Source organism: Amia ocellicauda, chromosome 15 (genome assembly GCF_036373705.1).
Source record: "Amia ocellicauda isolate fAmiCal2 chromosome 15, fAmiCal2.hap1, whole genome shotgun sequence".
Taxonomy (NCBI): domain Eukaryota; kingdom Metazoa; phylum Chordata; class Actinopteri; order Amiiformes; family Amiidae; genus Amia; species Amia ocellicauda.
The window spans coordinates 15,407,972-15,433,327 of NC_089864.1; the positions used below are offsets into that span (position 1 = coordinate 15,407,972).

At 35.6% G+C, this 25,356-nt stretch overlaps 1 protein-coding gene across 1 annotated transcript; it reads right to left on the reverse strand.

The window, feature by feature from the left end:
• Positions 1–1,030: 1,030 nt before the first annotated feature.
• LOC136771595 (tetraspanin-8) lies at positions 1,031–10,025 on the reverse strand. Its single transcript, XM_066723998.1, has 8 exons — positions 9,833–10,025; positions 5,558–5,620; positions 5,185–5,304; positions 4,502–4,576; positions 3,601–3,696; positions 2,723–2,845; positions 2,249–2,332; positions 1,031–2,041 (listed from the first exon to the last, which is right to left on the reverse strand). Exons 1-8 carry the CDS (start codon positions 9,887–9,889, stop codon positions 1,973–1,975), a joined length of 687 nt encoding a protein of 228 aa, XP_066580095.1. The 5' UTR covers positions 9,890–10,025; the 3' UTR covers positions 1,031–1,972.
• Positions 10,026–25,356: the final 15,331 nt, after the last annotated feature.

A 25,356-nucleotide genomic window follows, 5' to 3' on the forward strand; every position in this document is an offset into this window, starting at 1 on the left:
ATAATTATGACCATTTGTGTGTTATTCATTTAAAAGAGCAAACAAACATTCAGTTACATTCATTTCCCCTGCATGGAAGTAAATTTGCATATGAAATCCCACTGTAACCACGGAGAATTCTTCTCACATTTGCTTAACAATGTGAAGTGTCTGAACACCAGCACACAGAAGGCCTTTTCAACCCTGATTTCCCCTATAACAGTTTTTTTTTTTAACATCACTATATTGACAGCTGGTGTAGCTTGAATTTCCGTTACAAATGCACCTAACCTAAATTCTGTAAAAAATCTGACAGAACTCATATTACAGAATTTTCTCAATCATCAACTCCATCTTAAATACAAATTATAAAACATTGTATTGCCTTAAGGAAAGTCATCAAATAATACTAGTATCATTTTTTTTTTAAATAGTTGGAAAATATATTTTTGTTCCTCAAGGTTCCCAAAGTTATTTTTGATTTGCCGATTAGACGAGCATGAAATAGACTTAACTAAGCTAATGAATCTGCACTTATAAATATGTAAAATTAGAAATGAAAACAATGCAAATAAAATAAATGCATAAAGCCACCACTAATTTAGATAAACTGTAGTTTGCTATTAGCAGGTGGGTCAAAGCTTTAGTTTTCATACAGCAGTTGCGGTTTCATTGTCAATAAGAGGGCTCATTCAAGGCAGTGAGAAAAAACAAACCTGGCTAAACCCAATCCTTTAATTATTGGATGACAGAGAGCACTTTTCTATGATTACAGGTGTAACAGAGTATTCTCTCTAAAATGGGGGCTCATAAATGCAATTCATGCAAGAAAATCTAAAAATACCCACAGTCTGTAAATCCAATTCAGACATATTGTTCATATTGCTGAAGTGAAAACAATGAGATCAAACCTGTAAAAGCTTATGAAATGGACACAAATGTCAATTATTTAAAATAAGCTAATTACTAATCATTCTATCAGAACAAGCTGAACAAATGTAGGTTTCTTTTGGTAGTTTTATAACAAAACATGAAAACTAAATGATTGGGAGATGGTTTAGTATAAAGTTTAATCTCCAGGAAGTCATGCTAGACAATACAGTCAGTCACAGACTAATAAATAAGCAACACTTTAAACATTGAGGTAAATTTAGTTACACAATCAAAACAGATTAACAATGTTATAGCTGCATTATATATAATGCCAATATTAAAAACATTCCAGCAGTTTAACAATCAGAACATTTGCAATAATAAAAAAAGTTTTATTAAAGTTGATACAAAAATAAATCACAAACAGGAAGCTAGATTATGCATCTATATCTTTGTGGATATAATATAAATATTCCTGGATTACATTTAAATATCCAATCAGTAATTAAATAGGTGTTTTTTGTAGTTTTGTTTTTAGAAAACAAAAGCAGAGCAAAACAATATATATGCCTTGAAAAATGGTAATCTGAAGTAGCACAACAATAATCTTCCAAATCTAAGATATAATTCGGCATGTTCACACTAGTGTACTAGAAAAAATGTTCAACTGTTCAAAACTACATTTGTTTTGTGCACACAAAGAAGGAGTTTTAAGCCAGTCTGACAACTTACAGAATTCATGCACATACTCGTAAATCCAAGAAAAGTCAGTATTGTTGTAAAAGCATTACATTCATTCAAATGGAGAGCACTGCCCCTTTTCTTTATTATTATTATTATTTTTTTTTTCAAAAGAAGGATGGTTAGGTATGATTTAGAATTTGATCTTTATTTTAAGTAAAAACATACATGCAAACCTATGAAGGAAAAACAAAGCATTTTTAGCCAATCTTTACATTATGCATACATTTGGAACTTTATTATTAATTAACAATCAAAAAAGTATAAACGGCTAAACGAAAGTGAAATTAGTTAAAACCCATTTCCATTGCAAATCTCTCTTCACTTAAAGTGTATTCTTACAGCCCACATTGACAGTTGACATTTAAGCATTGACTCTTCATGCTTGACCAGCCTCTTTCCTACGAATCTGGCAGTAAAGCGTCATTGCCAAGCTCATGCCGAAGATCTGCAAAATATAAAAACGATGAAGACAGGCCTTGACTAGATCACAATTTTGACCTTGCGCTAGCTCTCTATTGCATATTGATTTATTGATAGTAAAGTGTCTTTTAACAATAATAATAAAAACAAAATTACTATAAAACTGAATACTGAACTGTCAAGATACCATCAGGTTTTGAAAGACTTTATGAAAACAAAAATAGCTTCTTACCATGAGGATAGCAATTGCAAAGGCAATTCCCAGAACAACAGTCAAGTTCTGCTTCATAAATGCTATCACAAATGTCATACAAGGCTGTACAAAAGAAGAATAAAAATAGTTTAAATCAACAAAATGTAAAACTTTTAATGGCAGAGAGATGTAACTATATTTAAAGAAGCAGTGTGGGGGGGGTCTTACTGGAAGGAAGATTGGAGTGTGGCAAGAGTACAATAAAAAAAAAGACAATTTTTGCATTTATTTGTATGTATTGTAATGAAAATCCACCCACGTTAAATCTTTTAAATACGGCCCTGGTATGGTGGGCAGAAAAATACATTGCCTGAGAACATTGTATTGAGCCACAGTCAACTCACTGAATTCTGTAACTGCTATTGGATAAAGTAAATAGTAAGAGTGAGAGTTGGCAATGTATCAGTTCTGACCACAACATGTTCACGACTGAATGAGAATTACAGTCCCTACCGTTTTGTACAAATTGCGAGTCCCAAATGTCTGGCACGGTGCAGAGGTATCGGTGCAGTTACAGGATGTTGGGATGTTGGAACCCCAGTCACTGTATCCATTGACTAATCCACAGCATTTACCCTAGGAGAAAATGGGTTATACATTAAAATCAAGGTTAAAGTACACCCTTATTCTCCTAAATAGAAAACACTTGGCATTTATTCTCCCTAATCTAACATTTTGCATAGATAGGGTGAATGTGTTTGAGGAGCTTTGGTCAATGTGGACTTTGATTAATACAAGTGTAGGGGAATGTGTTTAAATATGCTTGTCCGGATATTTTGACTCTGGTACACATTAAGTCCAGAAGACATTCAAGGCACCACTATGGTTAAATTTAGTTTCAATTTCTAGTCAATTCAATAATTTGAATCGCCAATTGAATGTTACCATGGTGGGCTCCCAGGTGCCACAGGAGTCGTCATTATGAGGAAAGACTATGAAACCCTCACATCTAGTAAATCCCTGTCACAGCCTACTTTGACTTTGATGGATTAAGGTCTGAAAGTGTAAACCCCTCCACTTCACCATGCAATTACATGGAGAGCTGGGCTGCAACACAGGAAATGCTGCACCCCCACTGGTCTGAAACATGCATTGCAACTTCATTTTAATTCCACCATGCTTTCATTAGCATTTATTTCTGGAATGAGCGTTAATTTAATTCCTTTGGGTCCACCTTTATCACTACAAATCTAAGACAAAACATATTTAATGTGAACAGGCCACAAGGGATTCTGAATTACTGTGAAATGTGTGAGAATGATTGGATATTTCTGCCGACTAACACTTTCCTTTTACAAGCTATTCAAGAAATTAGTACCATGTGATTTTACCTGTACTTCTAGAGCTTGGAGATCAGTCTGTACATCTGGAGGTTGTGATGACAATGGAAGAAGTTTCTTCAGGCTTTCTTGGATCCAGTCATTAATCTGAGAGAAAAAGAATAACAAAAAAAACATGAATGGTCCTGAATTTCCATGTACTGAAATCCTACTGGTATAATATCACATGAAGTGAGTGGCACTAAAAATCATCTAACCAAGACTTTAAATTACCTCGTTTCACAAATAAAGTGTTGAGCAGGTTGTGTAAATGAAAGAAATTAAATTGAAATGCATCAATTTCAGTATGCAACAACAAAATGTGAGAAGTCCAAGGGGGGTGAATACATTCTCTAGCCACTGTATGTGTTCTGAATGAGGGGCAGTTTTAATAAAGGCTTCAATAGGTTTTTTTGTATACCTTTTAGTCACAACACCAATTGTATAATATTATACATACATACATACATACATACATACATACATACATGCTAGGGTATATTGTCAAAAGTGTAGAATTGAGAACAAGGGCAGTGATGTTCAGACTGTACAATGCACTAGTTAGAGCTCATCTGGATACTGTGGACAGTTCTGGGCTCCACACTTCAAGAAAGATATCGCTGCTCTAGAGGCAGTTCAGAGGAGAGCAACCAGACTTATTCCAGGTCTGAAGGGAATGTCCTACTGAGAGACTGAGGACCTGAACCTTTTCACCCTGGAACAGAGGAGACTACGTGGGGACTTGATTCAAGTCTTCAAAGTCAAGTCTTCACACAGAGTTGTCAATCTGGAAAAAAATTGTTGAAGCTGACAATTTGGGAACATTAACATATAGACTAGACGTGATCCTTGGATTATCGCCTCATCTCGCTTTCTGTTCTTGTATATATAACATACTATAAGCTGGCCTTACTTTGTTTTCACCAACAGCTCCAAGAATGCCAGCTGCCAGCAGGAGGATGAAGATGAGGAGAAGACCAATGAAAAACTAGAAAAATAAAAGTGAAAACAATTATTCTGGGGTGTGAACCTCATTCTCAAGGGGGCTGCTGAGAAACACTGGATATACTGCTCTAAATGTGTTTATTTCACACCTGTCTGCATACCTGAATACACAGCAAAGGGTCTGTAGGTATTTGTGTCCATTCCTTCTCTGATATAGTTTGGCATGTTGATTTACTACATAATGGCTTTCAAAAAGCTGAAGGGGAGAATACCATAGGATATTGATCTACATACTAATCAATCAATAGACTAATGCTTTATGCAGTTGTCGCTTCCTCTATACTTCCTACATCCACAGCTTCCTTCAGCAGCTTTCAAGATGCTTTTATTTTTTTTAATATCTCTTAATATTTGTACTGAGTGACAAGATTTACTATTATTTTGTACTATTTCAGTTAAAAAATGTCAAATGCCATATTTGTTTAATAAATGCTAAGATTAAGATAAGAGATTGTGTTCCAAGATGTATCGAAGACGGTTAACCGTGTGACTAGACACCCAAACAAACCTCTAACCCTCCAATACACTTCTCTGCCGAGGGATTTAAACAATGAGGTCAAGCCACACAACACAAGCAGCCACAGTACACACCAGCATAAGCATGACTTTGCTCTCTCGAATGGCACCACAGCAGCCAAGGAACCCGAGGATCATAATGATCACGCCAATGGCAATTAGCAGGTCTATGCCAGGAACAGACACCTGAGTGACCTTAAAAAACAAAAGAAAATTACAAAAGAAGGATTAAATAAACCTTTATTTAATTATGTTCACATAGTTTCATGCCCTCAGACAAATGTATTTGATGATATAAAAAGTAGTAGTTTTGATGAAACGGTGCTCTGGACCTCTTGGGGTCATGGCTAGTGTATTATATATATATATATATTATTGCTAATAAATTGCACCTCAACTGAAAACAAATGCACATTATTAAACATGACAGGGATTCTCATAACTGTACCTTGTTAGCATTGTTGCTCACACGTAGCCAAATTGCAACTGCAAGTATGATGCATCCACTAATCTGAAAGAAAGATTTAGAGGACATTATTAATGTGCAACACACACGCACATTTAGTATTTAGCACACCGCTTTAGTATTATAATACTTTTCATATTATATAGCAAAATGCATTTAAATCCATTAGTGCAAGTACAAATCTGTGCTAATTCACTTGGCAAATGTGGGAAACATTATTTAACGATAAATAAATCAGGGTTGGCAAATTCATCCTTTTATCTAAAGAATTAACGACTTCAGCCAAACGCTTTACCTTACGTGGGCTGCTTTTAAGCATAGAGGATAAGGAAAAGTAAAAAGGTCTTAATTGCTATGATCTGGCATTTAAAGGTGAAGTTAGTTTCATTTCATTTTAATTAAATATGCATCTACTTAATTAATATCCTTTGCTACATAACAAAACATTATTAGAGCTTTTTATAATCTAAATGCAGAAATACTTCTGGAAATATTGATTGAAATAAGAGTGTTTACAGAACCTTTGTATAATTAATATTTTTTAAACGTATTTGAACTTCATTATAAATATCAGTGTTCCCAAAATAAAAGTGCAGACCGAGAGAGAGAGATGGTAAAATAGCACCATCTAGGGGTATCCCTCTGAAACATGTTCAATTCCTTTTGAAGAGAACCTGAATTACATTGTGCTGTGTAATACCTTTTCACTGCTAATTACATACGAACCCCTGAAAATGTATCTGGAACCCATTATAAAGTACTGCAAAACATTCAAACCTGATTGTCCCCAATAAAGCCTGAATCATTTGATTGGAGATAGGCATTGCATATAAAATCAGTCCTTTCACAAGTCAAGTTTTGCTGTAATTAATGTACATCTAGTAAACACTGTTGAGAATCTGTTTCTATACAGTGCTAGTTATACATTTATATTGTTATGGTCAGATTCAATTGGAAATTGAGACCACAGAATGAGGAATTAAACTCATGAGGCAAAATAGCCTCCTCTGAAAGTTCATGCCTGTGCAAAACTTTGACAGTGATGCCTAGCTCTGGGCCTACAGGGCCCCAGTCCAGCAGGGTGTATAGCAAATAGTTACATAATCAAACTATGGCAAGAAAAAACAGATGATACTACAGCCCCGGAGGACTGGACCCGGGGTCCCCTGATACGAGACACATGGGTCACGTTAAAACAGTTTTTGTTTTTACCTCATGATGATTGACAGGGAAACCCCCCCCTATTTATATTTGAAACATAGTGGCTTTGAACTGGTGTTTAAGTATTTAAGATGGAGGTTGACAGTTTATGCATGTTTCACAGATATGAGAAAAATATCAAAGACCTTAAGAGTGGCAACAGAATTTGCCCGTGAACAAAGTTGTCAATCTACTGGAAAATGTCAGAAGAGAGCACAGAAGCAATGAAAAAAACAGTGAAATGTGTTGCTACAAGAGACATTTGTTGAAAAACTATTGCTGACATATAGAGGGAATACATTTGTAGGTGAAGACCCTAAATGGAGGCAGATTGTTAAATTAAATATATTTGACATATATTGATGCTGTATAAGGTCTTTGATGCACTCACTCATTTGTTTTGGTAGTACATGATACTGAATAGAATTTTGCTGGGATCCAAGAAATGCTGAAAATACAGTTTGTTTAATTACCACCAAACTCAAAAGAAAGCTTAATTTCTTCCAACTCCCTCAGCAAATTTAACATCTTTATTTACAACACATTCTTACTGATCTTTAAATGTGTTTCTCTTTCCTCAATAAAAAGTGCCCCATTTATCAGAGCAGCAAAACATTTCAAAATTTCAGCACGAGTAATACGAAAATACTGCACTGCCAGTGTAGCCATGACATGAACATGAAAACAAAATACATAATTTTCTCCGTAGAGATGTTGTTAGCATACCCATGACCTTTGGTATTGTTATGAAGAGATGATTTGGGTAATTCTAATGTAAAAACTAAATGGACATAATTTGTACCGATTGAAATGGTTAACCCAGCCCAAATTCCTGTATATATCTCTTTAGATCTGAACCAGTTCTGTGCTGTATATTAAATAGCCACGAGATTGTGCCGATACCAGGCTGCAATGCAACTTCAGTCACACTTCTTGCGAAACCTTAAGGTCGCCCTATGTAAGGGCGTCTGCCAAGAACTAAATAACAATAAGCCCTGTGAATCACGAGATTTCTACATTCTTCACAGGCTTGGGGTGTGATGTTACCATAGCAGCCTTCTTCAGTTTCACACAGACTATATGCAATCGTGTATGTGTACAACACCTTGTTCATGTGTAACCTGAAATGACTTACTAAATAATTCTACATGGATACTGAAAGCATTCCTGGAACCGTTAAAACGCATAGGGCCAGAGACTTCCTTTGGATCTGGGCCTAGCAGCATACCCAAATTCTCCACATCACGTAATAAAAATGTGCACATTTCAAAAAGCATTTCCAGCTTCATTTATTCACTTGTTCTAAGGAATACCTTTCTTCCCCAAATTAATTAACACCGAAGTCTGAGAAATGAGGCATAAGAATAAACCTATGCTTTTATTAACAGGTGTTCATGGCACAAAAACACTGAACAACACCGACTCATCAGAACTGGCAGAAACTCAAAGATCGGTTGAATTTGTTTTCCAGATCCGAGTTTCATTGTAAACATTGTAAGCCACAAGGTCTACTGATTAGATCTTCCTTTCAGATTTAAATCTGCTTTAATGACCTTCTCAAGTGCATTATTTCTAGGACTGAAACATGTATGTACAGACTCTAATGAAACCGTCAGGTGTGGCGTGTTCTAAAGTTAAACAATCTCCAGAACTTGCCAATCAAGAAATGATGGGTCACAACTTCTCCGATAGCATTCCACAGCTAAACATAACAAGCTAGAATTCCACCATAGACATTCCTCAGCTTTTTTGTTCTCATGATATACTATATGAAAGTATTACAATAATGACTCAAGTCTTCCAAACAGGTTTTATTTGTTCACACTCTATGTGTAAGAGAAGTTGAGACAAGTTCCTACTTGCAGTTTGTTTTGACACTAAACTCTAGAAGGGTCTAGAAGGCAACTCCCTCTCCCCCACAATGGATTTCATAGGAACAAACATACTTTAGCCATTTATATTACATGTGCAACAGATCTATCTTTTTCATATGCCATTTAAACTACTTTTTTAAGGATCACTGTATGAGACATGTATTGAACATTCAGTAATTGTAACAACTTTTATCCTTAGATTAAATAAGTCACCATGATCCGTCTGTTCACGTTATCTGTAAACAAACCTTATTAAGTTTTAATCTGTCTTTCCAACTGTATAATTGAATGGCATGTTTGTTTCTTTACTGGTTTGAAAAAGTCAAGGCCAAAAGCAGGCTTGACTTCAGATTGGTTAATACAAGATTGGCAGAGGTCTGGGAGGACTCTTCAAAGCACTTGCTGTTCCTCTGTGGTCTGTAAACAGCAGCATAGCCCATATGAATGCAGGCCAAAGACAACTGGTCATGCGTGTCCTGATGTTTAAAACCAACAGCTCACAAATGGCTGAAAATGCATGAAGCTCCAATGAAAGAGCAACACCACAACTTTTTCAAAGCAGCTGTTTATTAGGCCGGGTCTTGCTGGTCGTGCTGGGCTCAGGGTGTGGCACCATCAACTACAACCAGTATCAGGTGTTAACTCGCCGATACTAAATCCCAGCAGGGAAGGGAAGCTGTCCTGTATACCATGAGCGCTGATCTCATTCTCAAGGTTTAAGTGTGTGGTTTAAAAAGGAATTATCCCAGTTTTAAAGTGATCTACCTCCTTACAATAATTGCTGCTCTCTCTAGATAGTCTTATGAATGGTACTTTGTGAAAAAGTAGTATACTAAAAGGACACGTGTGTCAAAATAGTATACTAATAGCATACTATTTTGATCCGTGTTCTTTTAGTATACTACTTTTTTCACAAGGGTATCCATCTCTAAATTACAATATATATATATACATTTTTTGACGTGCACATACTCCACTCAATGATCAGATTTACACAATGCTGCGAGCCTTTCATACCCATTTGACTTCATGTTCAGAGAATTGCAGGGTTCATTACTTCATGACTCCTCTGCATGAGAACAACTGCTTTTTGTTTTCCCCCCAAAGAACAAAAGCAATACCAATACTACCGAAAAAGAAGAAAAGGAAGACTATATACTCATGCACGCAGAGAGGCACTTACCCAGAAGAGCAAGTTGAAGAGGAATAGTAAATACTTCACGCATTTGTTGACTGCCATCTTCAGAGGTTTTTAAGTTTGACACCAGGCGATGCTAGTTGCGGCAATGCTCCGGTACACGTCAAGTGGGTGGGGAGGTAAATATTGAAATGAGTTCCTGAAACGGCAGCTGCAGAAGCGCTCGTCCCGCAGGCTTGCAATGGCGGAATTGACGTTATAACCCAATTTCGCCTCCTGCCAATAATGGTTTCTATTCTATTTTCAGGAGTGTTATTTAATTCAATTGTTATTTTGGGGAATTTCACGGCAGATTTCCCAGTTTACTTCTTTGCACTACTGTTTATTTGTTTTTTTATTTTCTTAGATTATTTGTTATTCAGGGATACAATGTATTATTAGCCCAACCCAATTAATGACCCAACCCTAGACGCAAGCCAGTAAATAATGGGGTGTTTTCACTCTTCCATTCTTATTTTGTAAAGGGCTTTATCGTTTATGTATATTTTTGGACATACACAATAGATGTTTTTATATAAGTAAGCTACATGTTTATACTATAGCACTCCAGTTCAAGTCACGACCTGCCCTTGACCATTAGCCGCAGATAAGCACGTCTGTCTTTGCGGAGGCAGTGCAATACTGTTTGCACGACTGAGGACAACTGCGCTTAGTATCGTGGCTGGCAAATGGAGGGTTGTGTTTTAAAAAGATTAAATCATGCAACCTGCTGACAAATTATTTCTTAAATGTCACATGTCAGAGACTAATGCAAGACCCAACGTAGCCAATGTTTTTCCTTAACACACCCTAACCACTGAGGGGTGTTTCAACACATCGCGCACCCACACATAGCTTTACTGCAATAACATGAAATAATATTATATATATATATATATATATATATATATATATATATATATATAGTATACATTCAATGTAATCTTCATTTAAAGCAGTGGTTCTCAACCCTGGTCTGGGAGAAGCCCCTACCTTGCTGGTTCTTGTTCCAATGGCGCTCTGAATTACTTAATTGAACCTTAATTTAACTGATAATGTGCTTACAGTTGACTTTTTAAATTGTGTAACTGATAGAAAGTTAGTTCCTTAATAAGTTCCTTATAAAGTGGTATATTAAAATAATTAAAAAGTTCTGATTTAAATTAAGGGTTCAAATACATAATTGAGAGTTTGGTTGTAACAAACCCCAGCAGGGTAGGGGTCCTCCAGGATCAGTGTTGAGAAGCACTGATTTAAAGTGACAACACCTCAGTGTATTCAAAACTATATCAAAATAAGGAAATCCAATCCAATCACACCTATCAACAAGTAATTTGTGTTGTGTTAATAGCCTGAACAGAACAATACAACAACAAAACTGAACTGAAAAACATGTCTAAAGGGAAAACCCTATTTGCACATGCTTAAAGAAAACAGAAAATAAACAAACACACACAGAGACAACATACAGACTTAGGAAACTAATAGTTTAAATACATATCCTTAATTAAGTCTCTCTATCATGCAGAACACTACTTTAGGGCAATAACATATTTTCCCTAACAGTTCAAGTTCATTTTTCTTTGTCTTGTTTATGCCCTGTTTATATTTAAGAACATTTTAAGTGAAGCCTCGTGGTTTATTACTTTATTGGCTACTTTTGGCAAGTCTCCTGGTCTGGTTTTTAATAATATAACTTTTTTGGCATGGTGAAGTCAACTGAAAACACATCCTGAAAAGTGGCTTTGTGTTCATGGGGCTTAAGAATATTTCATCTAACTGCAAATTACATCAATTCTTCGTCTTAAAACAATATGGCTAAGTGCTATCAACTATTATCATATTGTTACAGGTTTGGCATCAGATGGATATAAATGTGAATTCCCTTGTCAATTCCCTGCAATTACCAGCAAGCACTCTGAGGGACATTAAGATTGTTTTACACCATAATACTATGAGAATCAATTTAGAGGGCTAAAGCACAGAAAGATCTTGGAGATGAAACACACAAAAGGGTGATATTCAACAACAGGGACAGTGCTTTCTGTGCCCTATCTTTGCCAAATACATCAATTTTAACATGGTAGAATTATTAAGTAACCGATACTTTAGACAGAAATGTATAACTGCTGCTATATATACACTTTTGTTGTTACAAGAAATCAGTTTTTCCTTTTAAAAAATCTAAACGTTTGCTCTGAAAATGTAGAAGTCTAAATTTTAGATAAGGCAATATTTAAACTCTGCATGTCCTTCCACAGATGAAACATATTTAATACTGTGAGGCTTGTATATTGGCCTCAGTGGATTTAAATTATTGGGTGTGTTATGGGACATGTGTCCAAGACATGGCTTGCTCAACAACAATGGTGCACAGAGGTAATTTTAGCATTTCTGTGGCTTTAACGGAAATCCACTGGTGAGAAATCTCTTGACCGCCCTGTTGTGACTCAGGTGTTCAGGTGCCCAGGGAGAACAGATGGAAATTGTCTGGGCTGCAGTCCTTGAGTTCAGTGGGTGGGCAACACCAGGTAACTGAGTTAGTGGAAGAGAAAGAGGATCTGGACTGACTTTGAAATTGGGGCAAATGTAATGATAAAAGTCTGCCATGTGGAACATTAAGATTGGCAAGGAGGGGAATTTATATAACACAGAGACTTGGGATCAAAACAATATATAGCTGGAATTTTCTTTAGACTTTAGCAAATCAAAAAAGACTTTGGAAAGGGAATGTGGATATAAGTGAGAAAGTCAGATTAAGGTTTATTGGGATTGCATAAACAATTACTATCCCTCAAGGGAATTAAAAGTTAAAACAAGGGAAGTGGGATGGTACAATATTTATTGCATGTGTATCTACTGACATGGATATAATAGGTTTAGTGATTTGTATTCCTTAACCATTACATGAGATGTGCCAGTTATTAATCTAGCTTTATGGTTACCCCTCTGACAGTAAAAAACTCATGAAAATATATAAAAACTTCAGAATATATGAATATATGATTAATTTGTCTTGGACATTATAATTTTATATAATTGTAAGAGAAACATTCCTTTGATGATTTCCTTTTACCATGTTTAAATGATCTTGCCAACTACAATGTCTCTGACAGATTGTTCACACATCTGTAGGCTACTTAACAGCAGTTGTTTCCATATCTAACTTTGGGAGCATACCAGTTCAGCCTTTTTTATATTTGTAGCTTTTACTCAACGTAAAAAGGTGCAGACAAGATAGACATAGACATTATTATTATTATTATTATTATTATTATTATTATTATTATTATTATTATTATTATTATTATTATTATTATTATTTATTTCTTAGCAGATGCCCTTGTGACCAGGGTGACTTACAAAATATAAGAGCAATACAAAGTGCAATAATACAGTGCAGTTCAAGGCAAAATACATTTTTCAAATTCCAATTTACACATGTATACAAGATATACAGTAAACAATATATAAGCTCTTACATCCTAGACTGTAAAAGCTGATAAGTCCAGACAAGATGTTAAGTTACAGTCAAGGGCAAAGGGAAAGGGAGCATAGGGGAAATCAAAATAAATATGAGTATTAGTAATGCAAAGCAAGAAGTATGACAAAATGTTGTAAAGTGCAATCTTACAGGAGAGTAAATGACTAAATTACAAGTACAGTCTGAAAAGATGCATCTGGAGTAATTGCCAGAAGAAGGTCAAGGACTCTGCTGTTTTGACTTCAGTGGGAAGGTCGTTTCACCACTTAGGGGCCAGGGATGAGAAGGAGCGGCTCTGGAGGAAGAGGAGTGGAGAGGAGGCAGAGTTAGTCTTCTGGCACCAGAAGAGCGCAGTGGCCTGGAGGGAGAGGGTCTGAAGGTAACTTGGTGCAGTCTGTTCGAGACAGCTGTAGATGAGGGTCAATGTCTTGAACTGAGTGCGTGCCGTTATCGGGAGCCAGTGGTTCTGGATGAGCTGGAGCGGTGGGTAGTAGATACAGGCAGGCCGGCCAGGAGGGAGTTGCAGTAGTCCAGGCGGGAGAGGACCAGTCACTGGATGAGAAGCTGGGTCGAGTAGTTGGTGAGGAAGGGTCGGATTCGGCGTATGTTGCTCAGGAAGAATCTGCAGAATTTATGCACTCCACTTGTGCTGTTGATCCACCCTTTCTCAGGAAAAAGAGCTCTGGGAAGAATACTTAATTGAAAAGAACCACCACACTGGAGCAGTATGGTCAGTGTTGCAGGGTAGAGATAAAGCACATGTATTGATGTCTGGGGATGATCATGACAGAGAAACATGTTCACAAATGGGCCCAGAGTGGGTGCACCGTGGTTTTCCTATATGTCAAGTATTTAGCAGAATTTAGCAGGTATTTCTCTGGTTATGTCAGCTAGAATCTACAGTTTACTCAAGATTTAATCAGTATTCAACAACAAACATTAGTCTACAATTGTATACATATACAAATACATACACATACACATATATATCATCAGCAGCAGCAGCCGTTATGGATCCCCAAGATGTTTCCACTTGTTTTGAAGTACAGCATCTCTTATCCAAGTAATGTAATCAATGCTTCTAATTTCATCTTCCCATCTTCTATGTCAGTGGTTCTCAACCCCGGTCCTGGAGGACCCCCTACTCTGCTGGTTTTGGTTCCAACCGCGCTCTCATTTACATAATTGAACCCTTAATTTAATTTGCTTACATTTGACTTTTTAAATTGGGTGACTAATAGAAAGTTGATTCCTTAATAAGATAATATGTTCCTTATAAAATGTTATCTTTAACTTAAAACCCCTACTGTTCAAAATAATTCAAAGGCTCTGATTTGGGAAATTATATATAAATTATTTGGGACCAAGATTGAGAACCACTGGTCTATGTGGTGTGCTTCTTGGTCTTCTTTCATATCTTGGGATCCATTATATATCTTCTTTTGTCCATCTTTTGCGCTTTCGCCACTCTTCTTTTGATTTCTTCCATCAATTATGTATCTATATGTATATGCATATTTACATATACATATTTAATCATATTTTATTTGAGAATCTGAATCAAGGAGCATCCATTTTAACCTTCTGCTTCTGAGTCTTTGCTATTAATCCTCTGTACCATTTATCCATGGCGCATAATTGCCTTCCGTAGTCCTATCCGAAACGTCTGCGCTGGATCTTTTCCTCATGCAGGTCCGTTTCACAGCAATTCAAAAAGCCAATTAATCATGTGATAATTTATTGACATCTGGAATGAATCAGTTCCCCTTTAAAGGCCTATTTCCTTTGTGTAAAATAATATTTTGGAAAGCTCTGTTTAAATAACATAAATATGTACAACATATTCTCAGATCAAAAGGGCTGTAATGACATGCATTTAATCTTGATGGGCATTCTGTTTATTCAAGTCTGATTAAGCCAATAAAAAACACAATATTCAATCATCATTAGACATATATTTGCCCACATCCCGAGGAAATCCAAGAAGGCTCAAAAGCATATTGTATTACATAGGAATTGCTGTTTCAGACAGACTTCCCTGTGACTGTTTAAATTGTGCAGTTAATAGCAGCTTGCTGATGCCTGTGATTAGTTAACCTGGATTAAATCAAATATGTGCAATCTCGAATTATGGACCAGTACTAGATGGCAGATTTGCTAGTCGGGGGCTGCATGCTTCTACGCAATTGAAACCTGTCAGCAAGTCCCGAGTTCAATTTCAATCCCAATCTTAGTTCAATCCAAAAGAAATGCTATCTTGATACATACTAGTTCAACGGTCTGAAAAGGGGAAAGGGGGCATTTTGGTTCAGTTAGGTCATTAATTAGCTCAATTCAGTGCTTAAGAGTAGAATGAAAACCTGAGCACCCTGTGTACCTCGTGGACCTGATTGAAAACACCATGTTAGGCTGACATTATTGTCTCACATGACTGTTAATAACTAGTCATCTAGGCTGCCTTAACACTCACTTTGTTGTTACATATACATAGTAGTCCAGGAGCAATTAAAAAAGACAGGGGAGAAAACTAAAGCCACTAGCTGCAGACCCGGCTGCCTGAATGTTTTTACAGGCAGGAACTCTAAGTAGGTGTCAGAGGTCCAGATTGTTAATTAAATGCAGCCGTTGCACCTCGGTCCTGACTGACTGAGTGGAGAACAGAGTGTAGCTCAGTGTTGTCAATCTCCAGCTCAAGCCCTGTGTTATTTACCCAACCCCACCCTGGTGTATTCATCTGGCCTAGTATCCTAAGTATGAAACACATCACATCACTCAACAGAACAGAAGCCACACTGGAATGTGGAACTTTGAGCTACCTTGAATACAAAATGTACGTTCCTGTGAACCGAATACAGGAAATCACAACTAAACTAGTTTTGCTCTGAAAGCAACACGGTATGAGACCTTTCAGTTGAACCTTCATGCCCAAAATGCTACATTATTATTAGTCTCCACTCCCAATGGAAGATCAACACGTTGACACAACTGGATCTGAGCAGAGTAAATATCAATGGTATGATGTAAACACCAAGCAGTGATGACTCCTTTCACTCAGAATACATAAATAGGTCTGTTTGTTTTCAGTTTTTACCACACCTACCTGAGGAATTTCTCTGTTCTACCAAAACTAGTAAGGATTTGCTTTAAAAATCATTCTTGGCTTTTCAGTTTTGTCTCAGTATAACTTTCTGTTTTCCCAAATACAAATACATATATTTTTCTTAATATATAAACATGGAGAAATAATGGGCAGAAATAAGTGCACTTATATGAAGACAATGTGCAATTAATGAAATGTTAAACTGCATTGATAAAAAAAATATGTATTTCTATTAAATACTCTACTAGTGTTCATAGTTCTAGTGTATCTGGTTCTGTCTACTGACATTCTGAAGGCAGCTTTATCAAGGACATGTTACCTTATACATTACAGAAGGCTTATGAAATGCTTTATATTTGATAATTATCCACAGCAAGGCCTGCTTTCTGGAAAATGACTAACTCTGATTGCACTTCTAATATAAAAGTGTGAAAAAGAGAAGGACGTTTAAATAAATCATTAATTTTAACAGCACTTCTCATATTTATTCTTCTACCAGGGTGGGTGTGAGACAAAGCTGTCAAGTGGAAGAATGTGATCAGGATTAACTGAAAGCAGGATTAAGACTGATCATCTGAAACTTTAATATAACTTAGTTTTTCCTGTTATTAACTAACTATTTTAAAAACATAACATGACTATGCAAATACTGTTTTGATCCTCACTAAGTATAACACCCACTGCTTCAAAATACAAGTAATTAAATTACACTTCATTGTCTGAGCTGAGATGAGACTGCCTCTAGACAATGAATAACTCATTTATCTCACATTAAAACAAATATCTGTAAAAATCATTGGAAAAGGTTGGTTTTACAGTTCTGTGGTACACCTGCAATAATGTGTATTGTGAAATATGAAATGTTTCAATTTTATTGTATCCAATGCAGCTGAGTTCCCCTGCTGTATACTTCCCAGTGCCAGATAAGATCTGTAATTGATTTGCATTGCTCATACAGTGGTCTGCTTCTAATAGCATAGTGTTTGTTTTAAATATTCCAGGATTAACTGAATGGGAAGCACATTTCTTATTAAAATCCAAAATAATAAGTCAGCAATAATAACATAAAGGAAGCCAGCTACAAACACTCATATCATTTTTATTAATCACATTCAATAATGACATATGGGATTAGATTAAAATGTCACGAACTTATAATTTAATTTACATCCCATAACTTTTTGAATAGTGCCAGGCGTTTGAAATGTTGGAAGGTCATCTAGATTTCTGCGCTTCAAAGAAATGGTACTTACACGGTAGGCCAGGAGGTGGCAGTAACTCACAACATGTTGGAGTGAACCGCAAAAATGACAGAAGAGCACCGATGTTCATAAGATCAAACCACATGCAAAGTTTTATCAGCACGACTAATTATTGCTGTGTGATTTCAAACTTTAATATATAGATAGATTATCAGTTCATATGCCATTGTGCCTTTTAAAAAGCAAAACAGTCGCAGGACATTAATTTTCATAGAGTCCCAGATTGAGTTTATTGCTTTTTCCCCAATGCCAGATCCCACAGAAACAGCAGATATAAATCAGACCTTACACTTACTATATATATACTTGATTGTGAATTCTGTTCATTTGCATAACCAAGACTAAAGTAACGCTGTGACATCAGAACCAGATGAAGTTTTGTGCTTGACGTTTGTCCCCATACATAACAGATTTAAAAAAACCTTTTCTCCTATACACATGCCAACCATAACAACATGCTCCTGGTTATAATATTGTTTGCATTAAAATATATCTATAATCATCATACTCATCAGTGTACAATGATTATCTAAATGCTTTCCTCATATATGTGAGTAGAAAACAATAATTGAAAGTAATGTAATGATTAATAACTATGCCCAAGGGTTTGTCCTCCAATAAAACATCCGTACATGTGCTGATGATGACGACCTGTCGGATGTGATTGTCATCTGAGTCTGATTTCGTTGAGTCCCCTTGTAGCGTGGCCCAAGTAGTGTCAAGATTTGTATCAAGTCTGCCTGCATTAAACATTCTCCCATAGAGGCATCGTCTGCGTCACGAGGACGTGACTCATTTCACGAATATTAGCAGTGGACCCCTAAATGTCAGTGCCACATCAGCCCACCAAGACAACAGTCCATGACTCCATAAGAAAGAAAGGTCAGTGATACACAAATACTAATTAAAACCGTGACCAAAGAGAGAATGCTTATAGGAAGGGGGGGTGTTGAACCTTATAAACATCTGACACTAATAAATGATATGTACTGAAATAGATGGCTGTTTGACAAGGAATCTAAGGGTTGCTGTGTATCTAATTGATTCATATTATGTTTTGTTTGTTCCACTTGCCAGCCCAGATATACAATTTGGTGTTTGATGGAAAATTGCTCAGGGGAATTTGTGGTGTCCTCTACAGTCACATTAGCAATATGTATACTGTATATGTATCACAAAGAGAGAGAGAGAATCACCCAGTTGAGTTATACAACTTTTCTGTTTGCTTTATTCATTCTTTAATAATCACATCACACTCGCAATTTGTTTCAACATTGCTTTGTCTTTATGACTAATAGAACTGTGGTTTAAAGGTAATGTTTATTTCCAAATATAGTTTTTTTTTAAGCTAGGAATGTTCTCCTTTACGTTTTCACTTCAGAAACTTCTATGCAGTCATTATTAATCAGTATAGTGATGACAGAACAATTTCCTCTCTGGAATGTTCTCATAATATTACAGTTTTATTCCATTTAGTTTAAAGATGCTGATATCTTGAAAGGGAGTGCATTGGAACCGTTTTATTCTTGTTTGTATTTTCCACGTGACTACATTTTGATGGCATTTTACCTCAGTTATACCCTTGAAATTGTTATGTCTTTTAGATTATATGATGAGTTTCCATGGCTCAATAAAAGCAGTTGGTCCCTTGGTTTACAATCCAATCAATTAACAATATTTCAATATTTCCCATTGTGCTCTATTAACGATATATTTTCCATTACCGTTGGTTATGATATCACGCAGCCAATCGCAGTGGACTCAGCAGGCCTCAGTGTTGCCCTTTTATGAACGCTTTTGGAGCTCAGATGGCTTACTTTTCAGTGTTTGCCATGTGTTGCCAGCTCTCTCTCTCCCAGCCGCCCCATCAACCCCCTAAAGTCCCACTATCAAGTTCCCAACAACCTTTTTAACAAAACCATAATATAATGTATGTTAATATATTAATCATTAAAGTTATTAATTTGTAATGTGTAAGTTTTCACAGTATGATGTTAAACACCCTTCTAAACATTAGCAGCAAGACTATATTTGTGATCATGATTGTCACTCACATGAGATCACGTGTTGAAGAAAATTGTCATTGTACACGCCTGTGTTTAGGGAAATTGATGTGTTTGTGAGAACTATTAGAACATATTTAGAAAAACAATTCAGATATACCTAAACATTGTAAAGTTGCAGGTTGCTCTAATATAACCAATAATTGGATAAACTTGTTCAAATTTCGACACTCTCATTTTATGTTATCCACCTTAGCCTAAAGTAAGAATTTGTATTTTATGGTCTATTTAGACATGATTTTTCCATGTTTCAATTAATTGTTTCTTTATTAAAATTGTGTGTTTAAGTACTATAAACTATGTTTTGGGGTGAAAAGGATAAACTTCCAACCATCTTGGAACAAACTGAGCCTTTAACATGCATTTCCTATATTCGATTAATGACAATTTGGTTTTCGTGCAACCAATAATTTTTCATTAACCGAGGGACCACTGTATTCTGTGGGGATTTTTAAATAAATGTTAATGTTTTACTTTACAGAGCACAATCAACAGACACAGAAAAACTGGTAGCTACGCAAACAAACTTGGATAAGATCAAGAGGGGAAGTGAAAAATGAGACACAAAGCGAAATCTATTCCCCAAACAACACCCAGAATATTACTGATTTCAATCCCAAGTCAGATCAGATCAGAGGAATATGACTGTAATGGACACCTGAATCAACTCACAGAAGAATGAGCATGAAAGAAGAAAAACAGGACAAAGACAGGACCAGATACAATGTTGTGTAGTGGTCACAGTAACATGTAACTTGAAGGTTTCATGGGTGTGCAAAAGAACAAATTGGTTCCACTGTTCAACTGAAAGCAATAATATTGAAGAGGTAAATATTTGGTGAAGGGTTCAGTACGATAACCCTAAATATGCATCCAGATTATATCTAAATAAAAAGACAGATATAATTAGAATGGAAATAGCCTATATAGTATGACCTCTGTTATATTTTCTAATATTGAGATATGTTCATCCAAACCATAAGTTCACAATGTTCCTGTTCTTATATTTCAGAAATACTGTATATATATATGGAAATAGGGGAACTGAAACATGTACCTTCTTTCATGGTTTGGAGCACACAAAATCAATTTATCATGGAAACCACAAACAGACACTCTGACAGACAGAGTGCATGTCTTTCAGAAATTGTAAACATTGACTGATTGAAAAGATGAAAGGCATCTCCTGTTTTCACCTATGTAAGAAAAACCAAGGCTGTCTGCGATGTCTAAAGCTGGGGTTGGCACAGCTCTTGCACTCTAAAGGCAAATTAACCTTAACAATACAAGTGGAGGCTGGAGCCGGTAATGTCTGTCCTGATGGCCTAGGTGGAAATTCTCCGCCACAACTCCCACCATTCATTGAGAGTTTGAGAAATAATTACACAGAGAAACCGACAAAGAACTGTTGATCCCATAATCCAATTATCCAGCGGAAAATTCATGTTCCATTTTAAATTCTCTTGAACCAAAATGTTATCGTAAATTGAGACAGGAAAAGAAAAAAAAAATCCAAGCAACTCAGGTCTATTGTACAAAATAAACAAAGCGACATCAACCAAATAAGTGTAAAACATTAAGCAATGCCCAGGGGACTAGCACTAAGAAGCTAGTCTGATGCGTGTAGGAGCAATGAGATTTGCAAGCTTTATTTTTTTTGGCGGAAAAAATGGGAAATGTTTCATGTTTCATTGGAAACATGAGTTTAATCACATACTGGCAATCTTGTTCTCACCATGGTTAGTGTAAAGCCTTTATTTATGTGTGTCTTTAATTAAGTAATTTGAGCATGCATGCATTATTTTTAAATGCTTATTAGGTAAATGGATTAAGTTTTGTTGAGTTAAAACAAAGATTTATAGTATTCTGAGAACTGTATTCTTCTACATTTGAATCGCTGCAGTTTGAAAATGACTTGACTTACTAGGACTTATTGTTCTAAAAAGTTGAATAAGGTTATGATTATTAAATTGTAACATTTTGGAGCAAATAGAAAAAGTAAACATTTTTGGTTAGAGATGATTTTTTATCTGTCAATTAATGACAATCAGACAAAAACATCTTTAGATTACCAGAAATTGGCAATTTTAATAAAAATGTATGGTGTAAAACTGATTGATAGCCACAGTAGCAGTAATTAGATGGATACATTAGTAGAACCCGTGCTGGACAAAGCATGTGGGACTCCTACCTTTCACTGAAACATAGATGTGTGTTGCTTGATTATGACAGGTGCATACACTGTTCAGCTATGATATTTTATATTTTGCAGGCATAGACCATATACTTTTGAACTATTCAAACATGAAATGAATGTGTTTTTTTTATTTCTTTGGTTGTTGTGATTTATTTAATGTTAAAAATAAAAAAAATTGCCCTTGTTAAACATTTAGGTAAGAATTATATATTCTTGCATGACTAAAAGCTGATAAGCAATGTTAATTATTCACAGGTTTATTTGTCCATCTGCGAGTCCTGCAGAAAGCTATTCGCAAAGTTTCTCAAATCAAAGCTCGGTGTGAAAAATGAATGTTGATAAAACAGGTTCCCAAGTAACTAATTTAAATGGGGAGAGAGAGAAGGAGAAAGAGGGACAGAAAGAATTATTGTTTCGAGCAGAGTGCAGTTTACAAATGATATTTTAATTCCCAAATTAGAAAAGGACAATTACTCCACACTTCCACTGCTGCAACTCTCACAGGAGGAGTTGGAATGAAGAGCAGAGTCATACGATCTCATTGAAAGTTTTCACTCTGCAGACTTTATCAGTGGAAAGTGCCAAGTAATTTAGCTCATAAATTAAGACATGAATTTATACCAAAACGATTTTCACCTGTTCAATAGATAATACATAATGGGAACCAGTTCTGTGGAAACGTGAAAAAACGTCTAAATGCCCACAGCCAAGACCCTACACAATTCGGTCCCACCAGGAGAGACTATCAGGACACCTCTTTTGTGAAACCTTATCAATTGTAAATGGTATTTTAATATTGAAAATGTAGCTACGTAATATTTCCAATGTGCCTGCCATGTAAGTGTTGAGAAAAATTGATTTTTTGCAAACTGTGACTTTATTATGTCCATGTAACACTAAATGAAAAAAGTGTGCTGATTTACAATGGCTAATTGTCTTACCCACACTGAGTTTATAATTAACGCCTGTGAAATTTGACCACACAGAGCCTCTTGTCTACGATGAATGGGTAAATGGTTGACTCATTCAAGTTTCTCCATTTTAACCCTTTGTACACAGTCATACACATTCATACAGTCATATGCAACAGCATTTAACCATTATGTGTACCAGTGCATTGCAACTCTCCCTGCATTAATACTGCTCACACTGGTAAGGATGCCAATGTACTGCGACAATAAAGCTACACCTGCATTGAGAAACCACTCTCCATTTTTCTTGAGTTTTTGTCAGGAAAGTAACACTTCAGTAATATCTGGGGAGCCTTACAGAACCTGAAAATGCACAAGGATGTATGCTGTCACCATACTCTTTATCTAACCTGCATTCATACTTCCTGTACTGTTCTTGCAAAATGAATGTTAGCTGAACGAGTCTCAAAACACTTTTTCAAGTGGCTTGGAAAACAAAAAGTTTGTAAATGTTTATGTCAATTATTGATAAGAATTAATTGACTAACTAGGTTCAACAGTGCCTTGCACAGCGTTATCTGCAGAACCCAATACAGATTAAGATAAACTGACACTATCACACCTGCTTTATTGTTATACACAATACACACATTCTATACAAATACTGCAGATTTGTCTCAACAACTATGGATTCATTCATCAAAGAATCACCTAGAACAGAGCTGTATTGGATATCTGCTGTGTTTCTTAGTATCTAAAATGCATACACACACGCACACATATAGATACAGATATATCTATATATACTCGTATATATACATTCGTATGTTCTTTGATATTTAGAGGATATTACATTTCTAAAGAAAAACATAATATAATAAACTATGCATTATGGATTAATGTTATTTGCCAAGGGATATGAGATTTTGAAATGTAACCAAGCTGAAACGTATCCCAGACATTCGACATAGAATGTTCATTCTATGTTTATGAAACAAAATAGAATGACACATATTTTCTAATGACAGAAATAATTAATCACTTGAATGCTTTTTATTTTGTCTGTATATATTTTCACAGAAATCAAGCATGGTCTGTTAATTTAATCTTTTATCATTTAAGGTTATCAATGCCTGAAATAGATGTGACTAATAGGATGTTATAGTGCTAATTCACTGGAACTTTTCACTTGAACTGAAATCAACAGTTCATTTTTTTAAAGTATTTTTTTCTTGAAGGCTACAGGGTTTTGGGACACAAATAAAAATAGCGCAAAAGTGAAAGATGCATGAATGACAAATGTCATTTCTTTAATTGGATGTGGGTGTTATTCATAATTATTGCCTCAGGATGCACTTCAGTACGGAAACACTAGACTACATTTATATGAGGGACTCTTGTCGAAAGAATTACAGGAATAAACTGATGTGTCATTTTGGGTTAGACCACTTTTTACATTATTAAGTGAATCTTTCAGTTTGCTAAGTCACATTCACTTTCTAGTCTGTTCAGTCTCTCATACATTTGACACATTATACTCATGGATTTCCTCTGCTTTCACCTTTAAAATCATTATAATCCCTGCAAAGCAAAATTTGAGAAAAGTAAAGAAAAGTGCATTTATTGCACTTCAGCAGAATCCGAAGAATGTATTTACAGAAAAAAAAACTTGTATGTGGTTCCCAAGTGCATTTACTAGAAAAGATACTTAGAAGATCAGTAGTTTAGACCTTTTATTAAAAACAAAGAGTGCCAGTTGAAAACTACTCTGTATCTGGAGTGGTTACTTGAGGTGTAAATAGACAGCAGATGGAAACATGTAGACAGAGAGAGTTACAATAAGTCTGCTTTCTATTTTCTCCTTAATTAAGGACTCCACAAAAATGGACATTGAGTATAATTACCCCTAAAGTTAATTAAGGGTGTGTTTTTTCTTCTAATGACTAATATCTAATGCAGTTGAGTCCATTGTCTTATTGAAAGGATGCTGGCATTATTGGTTGGCTCTTCAAGGAGCAGTGTTAGAGAGGCTACATCATAAAAGCAGCTTGCTAAAGTTACAAGCTACTTCTTTAAAAAGTAGGTAGTTACACTGTAAGCTACTTTGGAAAAAAAAGTAAAAGTAAAAGCTAGTTTTTAATATTACATTACTATTTTCAAAGCTAGCTTAATTTTTGGATATAAACATGCATTAAAATGAAAAAAATAATGAAAAGGAAAACTGTTTCAAGTATTAAACAGTGGGTTCCTTACAGGTAATTGAGTTAAAATGATTCCATACCCAAATGATTACAGTAAATTTTGAATTATCAAGCCTTATCAATAAAATGCAATAAATCACAGCATATATACAACTGTTTTTACTTGCTGTGCCATGTAATGCATTCAATACTAATGACAACTGTTCAGTAATAAAAAAAAAAAACGTATAAAAAATAGTGAAACCTACTTTATAATTACTATTTTCTTCCCCCAATTAAAATGATCAACACAAACAATGGTTAAAACAACAA

Bases quoted from the DNA above. Each gene is read 5' to 3' on its own strand.
- LOC136771595 (XM_066723998.1), bottom strand. From the start codon at position 9,889: ATGGCAGTCAACAAATGCGTGAAGTATTTACTATTCCTCTTCAACTTG. The intron at 5,305-5,557 runs GTACAGTTATGA...TTGTTTTTTAAG, and splicing joins TGAGCAACAATGCTAACAAG to GTCACTCAGGTGTCTGTTCC. The intron at 2,846-3,600 runs GTAAAATCACAT...ATTTTCTCCTAG, and splicing joins TCCAAGCTCTAGAAGTACAG to GGTAAATGCTGTGGATTAGT.